Below are 10,401 nucleotides of genomic sequence, written 5' to 3'. Positions count from 1 at the left end.
TCAAGACCAGCCTGAGCAAGAGCGAGACCCCGTCTCCACTAAAAATAGAAAGAAATTAGCTGGACAATTAAAATTTATACATAGAAAAAAAAAATTAGCCAGGCATGGTGGTGCGTGCCTGTAGGCGAAGCTACTCAGGAGGCTGAGGCAGGAGGATCGCTTGAGCCCAGGAGTTTGAGGTTGCTGTGAGCTAAGCTGACGCCACGGCACTATAGCTCGGGCAACAGAGTGAGACTCTGTCTCAAAAAAAAAAAAAAAGAAATGGTCCACTTCCTCAGTCTGGGACATGCAGTCATTGGCAGAGCCTGCCTTAGAGCTCATTTCTTTGGGAAGCCAAAGCCTAGTTTCTTCATGCTAACTCTTCCTGCTAATAGGGCAGTCCTAGTCCTCTGTCCACCCCCATGGAGTTGTGAACCTGCTTCTGTCGTTGCCATTGTAAAGGACAATACAACCCTAAAAGCGTACCTCGTCCCCTCCTCCATCATGTTTCTTCATCTCCTCATCCCGTTTACATTCTGTGACTCCACATTTCTGGGCTTTTATATTTGCTAGTACTTAAATCACACACCCATACTGCCAGCTCTACTTCTCCATCTTTCCATCCTTCCCCTTGCCTGTTTCACACTCTGGGGAATTCTGGGTTCCTGTACTCAGTGATGTGTAACCCCTCCTCCTACCCCATCCCCACGACAGACACACACACACAAACGCACACACACACGCACAGATATGGTGACTCTTCCTTTGGCCTCTCAAGCTTCTGTGTGCAGTGCTTGTGCCCACTGGAGAGGGTGGGTTGTTGAGGGAACCCCCACAAACGGGGGGACGGTAAGGAGAGGATGGAGATCGTTTTAAGGATACACTGGATGAGTGGTATCAAGTTCCCAGTATTCCAACCAGAGCATGAAATGCTGTTTCTGATAAAAATAGTGTTGCTAGTAGTTTTTCTAGTGTAGTACAGTTCTAGAATTCAGCATGTTATGGGGGGTTTTGTTTGTTTATTGGTTTGTTTGTTTGTTTTTAACTACATATTATTGAGGCCTGTGAACTGAACTGCCATTGTTTCTGTCGGAATAGTTTCTCTTCCAGACGCGCATTCACAAATAGTCATTCAGATAATGTTTCGTTAAGTTGGCAACAAGCCTAAGAAATTATATGTAAATTAAAATTTTCTGAGTTGCATCTTACTTTAGACGGATTAGAGAGGTTTACTCCTTAAACAAATCCTATGAGAAACCACCTTGTGAAGATCAATCACAAAATCTAAAAGATTGATCATTCCAGTTGTCCGTGTGTAGGTCAGGGAACATTCTCACGTAACATTTCGTGGGAATTTGAGCTGGCAAAGCTCTTTGAAAGGCAATTTGGCAGGATTTTAATTTTAATTTTTATTTTTTAAGATAGACTCTCTGTCACCCTGGCTAGAGTACAGTGGCATTATCATTGCTCATGTAACTTCAAACTCCTGGGCTCAAGGGATCCTCCTGCCTCAGCCTCCCGAGTAGCTGGGACTACAGGCATGCGCCACTACGCCTGGCTTTTTTTCTATTTCTGGTAGAGACAGGTTCTCGCTCTTACTCAGGCTAGTCTCAAACTCCTGGCTTCAAGCAATCCTCCTGCCTTGGCCTCCCAGAGTGCCAGGATTACAGAGGTGAGCCACTTCACCTGGCCAAGAATTTTAATTTTAAATGTGCATATTGTTTTACTGCAGTTTGCATCTAGAACACCATCCTATAGAAAAAGACTTATATACAAAGATTTATGGACATCAACAGTTCTTAAACTTTTTTGATCTCAGGATCCTTTTACCCTCTAAAAATTTATTGAGAACCCCAAAGAGCTTTTGTTTTGGTAACTTATAGCTGTTAATATTTACCAAATTAGAAATTAAAACTGAAATTTTAAAAAACTCTTAAACAGTGTTGTTAATATAAGTTATATTTTTTGACGAATAACCATGTAACTGTTTTCCAGAACAAAAGTAATTTATGAGAGCAGTGGCATTGTTTTATCTAAGTTTTTGGAAATGTCTTTAATATCTGGCTTAATATAAAATAGCTAAATTCCATAATAATATATACTCCTGCTTTTAATCTGTTGTAATATGTTACTTTTGGTTGATATATATGAAGAAAACCCAGCTTCACACAGATATGTAGTTGGAAAGGGAGAAATATTTTAATAGCCTTTTCAGACAATTATATTCTTCTTTGATACTACACTAAAACTCTACCTGTAGTAGTTTCTTAAATGTGGAATCTGAAACCATCTCAATGAACTTTTCGTACTCTGTCACATTAAAATCCACTGTTTTATCTTGTACTTTGGATCTTTTTTACTCACATCTGATTTTGTAACATCATGCATTGATCATCAGGAAAATAATGGTTGACTGAGTTAAGCAGATATTCCAAATGTTGACACATTTTTATTCTATAATATCAAAAAATCACATTTCTTATTGCCACTGACTCATTAGAAAAGTCTGCAAATATTGGGAAACTGTCCCAAATTCTAATTTTCACTTGCAGTATATAAGGATGTAAATGGCATCATTGTCTGTAAAAGTGATCAGTTACAAATTACCTAGATGCCCACCTCTCTGGAAATCCTCTGGTGTTGAGGATGGGAGGGAGAGATAAGTAAGAATGGAGCCTTCATATGTTCATCTAAATTACTGAAATCTTTTACAATGTGTATTTCTCATGTAGATTTTTTTAAAGCCTGCAAAGAATATAATCACTTGTTTTCTTCTCATGCATCTTACTTAAAAAGGTATTTTTAAAAGTCTTTCTCAAGTTTTAAGCTAATGCCTAATGGTATGTGTGCCAAAACTTCACCAGAGGGTTTATATCTGTTATGAAGATCAAAGCATCTGAACTTTTTCATTTTTATTGTTAGATAACATAAAGATGTTATTTTGCTTCAGAGGACATAAAGAGATGGTATCTGATTCCCTTCCTTGCTTAACTTAGGTGGCTTAACTTATTTTACTTAAACTTTTCTAAGAAAATATAATGTATCTTTGGAATAATTTTACAGTTAGAAAATGTCAACCAAAGACTTAATTTTTTTCACCCTAAAAGTACGGAGAAACTTGGAGTCTTTGTTTTTACAAAAAGTTTATTTCAAGACTTTATATTGAGACTATTAAATTCTAAAATAGCTAACATTTGTTAGTTAAATCCTTGGTTATTTGGATTTCCCCAGTTTGGAATGGGGCTGGGCTGACATTTAATCATTGCACTATTCTTAGGGGAAAATGGCCATAATAAGGAATTTAATCATAAATAGAATCGTGTGAGGGAACTGTTGTCCTATTTCAATACAATGTAATAAAGTTAACTGCTTGGGACTGCTATTTGGTATACCAATTTGAATATTATTCTCATTTATTTAAGTTAGGGAACATTTATTAGGGAGCATTTAATTTCTTTTTGCTTTGATGTAATCTTGAAATTTATATTCATTTAAAGATATTCTCTAATTTAAATTTTAGTAATTGAGACAGGCCTTTACTCTTACCCTTCACTTAGTCTAAATTAATAAGATCACATTGTGTTAAATGCAGAGCTTTGCCAGAACAAGATCAAGGCTACTAATACTTAGCAGAATCATTGTGGTGTTTATAATGAAGCTATAGGAATAAATATTGTAAACAGTTTGGGTTTTTCAATAAAGAATGAAGTTTACATTCATGTAATTTTAGTGCTTCTTTTATTCTGTAATATTAAATAACCTTGTCTTTATCAACAACAGCACTGTGTTAGACACAGGGAGTTATTTTATAATACATCTTGACCTTTTGTAGTCTAGCTGGGGAGCAAGACCAGTACATGTGAAACCACTGGAGTATAATATAAAATCAGGTACTGAATTGTGAAGATGACAAGAGGGAGAACTGGAGTAAATGCAGAAGTAAAAACCTGATGGTAGAAATACACTGGACAATGAGTGTGACCCTATGGAGTTTCTCATTTACTTAGTGTTTTCAGAGCATGTTCATGATCTCATTGATAACACTGGTATTATTTCCATCTTAGAGATGAAAAGATCAATCTACTCAAAGTTATAGCTCAGTAAAAGCCAGTTCTGAGACTAAATTGCTAGAAACTGGGAGATTGTAATAGTAATCCTAATGTAAAGTTAAGGGTGGCAGCAGCTGAAATGGGGTTGATATAAAAAATGCAGAAGGAAAAATGGTATGGACTTGGTGATTGGTAATCCAGGGGATAGAGAAAGCTGAGGCGGCAAAGGTGACCACAGAGACCTTGAGCCAGAATGAGCAGAGAGAGGTCGGCATTGCCAGATAGGGAGAAGTTGGGAGAGGAGACTAGTGGCAGAAATTTCAAAGCGAACTAGTTAATTTTTTAACTTGTTGAATTTGGGGTCATGGGGAGTCACCCATTTGGACAGGGAGGGAAGACTCAGAGCCATCAGTACAAAGGCCCCCGACATAGAAGCAGTAAAACTGGAACAGTGCAAGACCCAAGACCTGGGCATCAGCTTAGTGCCCCACAGTCAGGGGCAGGTGGAAGGGGAGTAAATGGGAGGAAGAAGAGCATGGTGATAGAGTTACAGCCAGGATAGTGGCGATCCCCAACACCAAGGGACCAGTGGTCCACAGGCAAGCAGAGGCTTCTTCTGAGATAGCGAGACTCACAGATGTGTGCAGGCAGGGGATGGAGGGTTCTCATTAGTTGCCACCAGTGATGGTTCCTAATTAGACTTCTGTAACCAGACATCATCCTGGCCGTTCCACAAGTAACCAGCCTGTGTGTTTCCATCCTTCAGGTGGTATTGGAATGCTATGTAAGGAAGGACTTGGTCTACACCAAAGCCAATCCAACGTTTCATCACTGGAAGGTCGATAATAGGAAGTTTGGACTGACTTTCCAAAGCCCTGCTGATGCTCGAGCCTTTGACAGGGGAGTGAGGAAAGCAATCGAAGACCTTATAGAAGGTATTGAACTTGTTGCTGCATTGTTAGTGGGACTACAGAAATAAGACAAATTCTTTACTTCCAGTAGTCTGCCATCATGTATTTGTGGTTTATTTGTGGGAGGGTTTGGGGCCAGGTCAGTAGATGCCAAAACTTTTGGAGCACCCAGGGAGAGGAATTAAAATGACAGTGTAGGGGAAAGGAGATGGCTTTCAGAGTAAGAAATGATCTCAATTGGTTTTTAGACTCTGTTGTGAAAAAAATAAGCAGGCAGGTTCTGGATTGCCATATGCATGTGTTTTTGATTGATTTCACCTTGTCCTGACTTTTAAAATGGCTTTGGTCTGGTCTGTCTTGGCTCAGAAGTAGAGAATGGATTCTGGCGGGCCCAGAAGGCTCCAGGCCTACCCACTGTCCTCCTGTAATCAGAGGCCTGGGGTGTATGGCTGCCACTGAAAAGGAAAGGGATCTGTGACCTCTGGAGCCCTGGTTCAGTTTAGGCCTTGGTCTATGGGTGAGTAGTAGGCGTTGTGTTACAGCTGATCAAGCACCTGGAAGGCCCTTGGGCAGTCCGTTCCCGTGGTGGGCTTGGCTGGAGTCCACAGACGCAAACACACAAATTCTCCACTTCACATTCTGTTATCAAATCAGAGGGTTAAAGGTGCCATAGCCAGGGCCCTGTGAATAAGGAAATATGAAGCAAGGCGTGTTAATGTCAAATTCAGAATTTGGGGAAGTGAGTCACAAAAGAATGTATGTTTCATTTGTTTAAGAAATAAACGTGTTCTGAAATCATTTTCTTTAGTGGTTTTGGGGGAAGAGAGCAGAACAAATCTTAGAAAAATCATTTAACATGATTATAATCAGTAGTAAGACAATTCTAGTTAGAATGTGAATCCATAAACAGCAACCATGGAATAGCTAAAAGGAATAATGAAAACTAGTGTTCACCTTATAGGTCTTACGTAAGTAGCAAATATTTCAAATGTTATTTTGTTCGTTTTTTGAGACAGGGTCTCACTCTGTCACCCAGGCTGGAGTGCAGTGGCACCATCATAGCCCACTACAGTGCAGCCTTGAACTCTTGGGTGCAAGGAGTCCTCCCACCTCAGCCTCCTGAGTAGCTGGTACTATAGACATACACAACCACACCCAGCTAATTTTTCTATTTTTTGTAGAGACAGGGTCCTGCTATGTTGCCCAGGCTGGTCTTAAACTCCTGGCCTAAAGTGATCCTTCCACCTCAGTCTCCCAAAGTGCTGGGATTACAGGCATGAGCCACCATGCCTGGCCTAAAATGTTTTTAAATAATAGTTTTTAAATGTTTAGAGAGAAAATATCTCCTATATTATTGAAAGAAGTTTGTATTGTGTCCATGTACTTAATCACTGAAGGTACACACAGAATTTGATTCTCCTACTTATAATTTTTTTCTCTGTGTATATTCTACCTAGCTGTTTTCTATCAAACTTGCCTTAAATATTGATTAATTGGACTAATTCAAAGAGGAAAGAAAAATCCTGAAAGACTGACCAATAGGGATTGCACACAGGGTATTATGGGACTATTGTTTTTCCTCCTGCAATGTCTTGTTGGAAATTTAAGTATTTTTCATCCCTTTCTGAGCAATTTTTAATTTCAATTTCATGTAATAACAAAATATTTTCTAAATGTACATTTTAGAAGACCTAACCAAGAAAAGGAAAAGGTAGAAAATAAATTTCCCTTTTGGTATATCTGTCACTTATGCAAATTTAAATGTTTTTCTTTTGGTCTTTTAAGTTGGTCCACACATTACTGGGTGGTATTGCAGGGTAAAGTGGGACAGTTATGCTGATTTGCATACCAAAATGAAGAAAAAGGTGAACAAGTAAATAAATTGAATTCTAAAGACCACTTGGTTCCATGATGGGAATAAGCTGGGTTTTCTGACAAGAGCCTTAATTTTGCCTGATAAACGAAGAAAATTCACTGGTGCCCTGGTATTGCAAGAGAAAACCTCCTTGTCTGGCCACTGGCTCCCATAACCTGGAATTTAGAATACAATATATGAATTCGGAACTGGAGACAGGCATATGAGCTATTCAGTCAAAACTCCCTCATTGGGGCCAGGCGCGATGTCTCACGCCTGTAATCCTAGCTCTCTGGGAAGCCGAGGCAGGCGGATTGTTTGAGCTCAGGAGTTCGAAACCAGCCTGAGCAAGAGCGAGACTCCATCTCTACTAAAATTAGAAAGAAATTAATTGGACAACGAAAAATATATAGAGAAAAAAATTAGCCGGGCATGGTGGCGCATGCCTGTAGTCCCAGCTACTCGGGAGGCTGAGGCAGGAGGATCGCTTGAGCCCAGGAGTTTGAGGTTGCTGTGAGCTAGGATGATGCCACGGCACTCTAGCTTGGGCAACACAGTGAGACTCTGTCTCAATAAAAAAAAAAAAAAAACTCCCTCATTGGACAATGAAAAGGCCAGAGAAGCTGAGCCCAGTTTATATGGTAAGATTGTGGCAGGGCTAACATGGGGACTTCCAGTCTAGTCTTCCCACTACAAAGCTGGGACCTCAAAGCCACTCAATGTGCCCCTTGGAGAAGTGAGCATGCTCTCCCCTTACCATCCGCATGGTGCCCCTCTGTGTGCTTATTCTCTAGTGGCCAGTGCAGAAGTTTGAGAGATGAATGGGGAACAATAGTAGGCAAAGTTAATTTAGGGAGCATCCTGGCAAGAGTCAATTAAAGAAGATAAATTAAAAGCACTTAATTCCCAGGTAACGTGTTTCTCCTCGTGATTCACATGCAAAAGGGAATATGGTTTTGTTAAAATACCCTTTTTTTAAATGATTAGTTTTAACTTATCCTCTTGGGAAACACTTTTTATTATGTTTTTGTCTTTTTAGGATCAACAACATCATCTTCCACCATCCATAATGAAGCTGAGCTTGGTGATGATGACGTTTTTACAGTAAGTGTCCTTTGTCCTTTGCTTTCCAGATTAGTTGATGAATAATGAGAGACCAATTCTGTTTAAGGGCATGAGAGACACTTTGCAATGTGGCATTTGCTGTTGCTGTTTGGAAGCCATCAGAGAGATCTCTGTCTTGGCATAATTTTTCCTGTGCTGGGTTTGCCCTGTTGCTCACACTGCAGTGGTGCCATCTGCCACACAGCACAACAGTGGAAGCTCTCCCTGATCTGTCCAAGGTTCTCCTGAAGTCTTCTCTCGGATTTAGGGTGACCAACTGCCCCAGTTTGCCTAGGTCTGTCATGGTTTTGGCACCAAATGTCCCTAGTCCTGGGAAACACCTCAATCCCAAGCAAACCAGGACAATTGATCACCCTACTTGGGGTCTTCTGTTAACATACTTCCCTTCCTGGCATCAAAGGGAAAAGCTGGAAGTACTCTTCCTGATGAGTAATTAAACTGTCTGATAAGAAAGGCCTGAAGGCTGAGTTAAGGTTAGGCCCAAGTGTGCTAAGGCAGGAAAGGGCCTAGGTGTTTTGACACAGCTTGAGTTAATGAGATGTAACTGAGGACAAAATGATTTCTCAGCTTGCTTCTTTAGTTAAATCCTGTTCTTCTAGAGATTAATTAATAGATAGTTCATTGAAAGGCTACAGTGTGCTTGGAGCAGCAAGTTGCTGTTGTGCTCTGAGCCTTAACCCACAGTAAGAAAAGCATTTATGTTGTGACCCAGCACACACATGCATCAATAGATACCTGGAACCAAATAGTACTTCATGTTCTACATTCTGACTTTTTCTGTTTCATTTTCTTCCTTTTTTTTATTATAAAACTTCTCAAACACACAGAAAAATGTGAAGAATAATACAGCGAATACCTATATACACTACACCTAGATGGAACAGTTATGACATTTTGGCACATTTGCTTGATCTGTGTGAGTGTGTGTACTCATACATACAGGTGTGGGCTCACATGCATGTGCATGCACACACATACACACACAGATATTTTTTGCTGATCCATTTGAAAGTAAGTTACCCCTCAGTACTTTAGCATGCATCTCCTAAAAATAAGGTATTCATAAAAGAATTTCAGGGCAATGAGACTACTCTGTATGATATTATCGTGGTAGATACATGTCATTATACTTTTGTCCAAACCTATAGAATGTACACCACCAAGAGTGAACTCTAATGTAAACTGTAGCCTTTGGGTGATAATGATGTATCAGTATAGGGTCATCGATTACAACAAACGTACCACTCTTGCGTGGGGTATCGGTAATGAGAGAGCTGCGCATGTGTGGGATCAGGGAATATATGAGAAATCGCTGTACCTGCCACTCAATTTTTCTGTGAACCTAAAACCACTCCAAAAAATAAAGTCTAATAAAAATAATTACAAATAAAAAAAAAAGGCATTCCCCTACACAACCACACCACCATTACTATACCCAAGAAAATTAATAGAGATTTCATAATGTCATCTAATATCCACTTGATAGTTCCTCAGTTGTCCCAAGAGTGTCTTTTGTAAGTTTTTATTTCGTATTTTAAAATATTGGGTGAAGTCCATTAAATTTGTTTACCAGTGCACTCATGGTTTGCAGCTAGTGATTTGAAAAACTACTCCTTTGGGAATACGAAGGTATGTAGCCTTGGCTCTAGCCCTGAAGGAGATAACAAGATGGTTTGCAGAGATGAGATTGCCCCATGAGGGGCTTAGAGACTGACACACACTGTGTAAAGTAGTCTGGTCAAGAGATGAGAGAGCAGCGTGAGGTCAGAAAAGACCTTGCGGGGAAGGGGGTGTGCGGTGAGGCTGGGCTGGACCTCAGTGGCATTTGAACAAGGTTCAGGAAGGGGCTTCAAGACTGGGGAGCCACAGGGATGAAGGTGGAAGCAGGAGTGTGCGTGCTGAGTTGCCTGAGCATTGCCAGTGCCAACCTGACGTGAACAGAGCATGTGTAGGGGTTTCAGGAAATGAACTCAGTTGTCCTTCCTTGGAGCGGCTGGTGTGACGTGGCTCTGAACAGGCTTCCTATAGTGCTCCGAGCAGATCCTCTTAACAGTTGGCATGTTGCTTGCATCTGTTCCTTTGTCACGTTTCGAGAGACAAACAACAGCAGGCGGGGTAAAAGGTGGCTTCCTGTGCTCCAGAGCAAAACTGTCATTCACTGCTGCTTCCCAGCTACCTGCCAGAAGTGATTTATAGAATCCGGAGAGAGCAAGAGTGAAAGGGATGAGGGAAGCCAGAATCCCTCCTGGTTTTGCCCTTTAATCCACAGGGGATCCATGTGCTACTCCAGGGTAACACCAAATGCTTGGAAGAAAGTTTAGAAGCAGCCCTGCTGCTTCCAGACACTTGGAAACTCAATTAATTGCATTCCATGTAGGCCCTGATGTGTGTGATCAATTGCCTTCATTCCATTTGTTTACAAACAAGGACCAATTAATAATAGTTGCCTCCTTTCACCAAGAAAAGCCAGTCATTAGGCCAT

The 10,401-nt window shown here is 40.5% G+C and overlaps 1 protein-coding gene across 1 annotated transcript in view; it reads left to right on the top strand.

Moving 5' to 3' along the window:
- SPRED2 (sprouty-related, EVH1 domain containing 2) overlaps positions 1-10,401 on the top strand; it is a 111,280-nt gene that overhangs the window by 81,107 nt on the left and 19,772 nt on the right. Inside the window, exons 3-4 of the mRNA XM_012639214.1 lie at positions 4,795-4,963; positions 7,834-7,898. Of these exons, the coding sequence (XP_012494668.1) occupies positions 4,795-4,963; positions 7,834-7,898 (234 nt within the window). The remainder of the gene's footprint in view (positions 1-4,794; positions 4,964-7,833; positions 7,899-10,401) is intronic.

Source organism: Propithecus coquereli, unplaced genomic scaffold, assembly GCF_000956105.1.
Source record: "Propithecus coquereli isolate 6110/MARCELLA unplaced genomic scaffold, Pcoq_1.0 Scaffold138, whole genome shotgun sequence".
Taxonomy (NCBI): Eukaryota; Metazoa; Chordata; class Mammalia; order Primates; family Indriidae; genus Propithecus; species Propithecus coquereli.
This window is presented reverse-complemented; position numbering and strand designations above follow the sequence as displayed.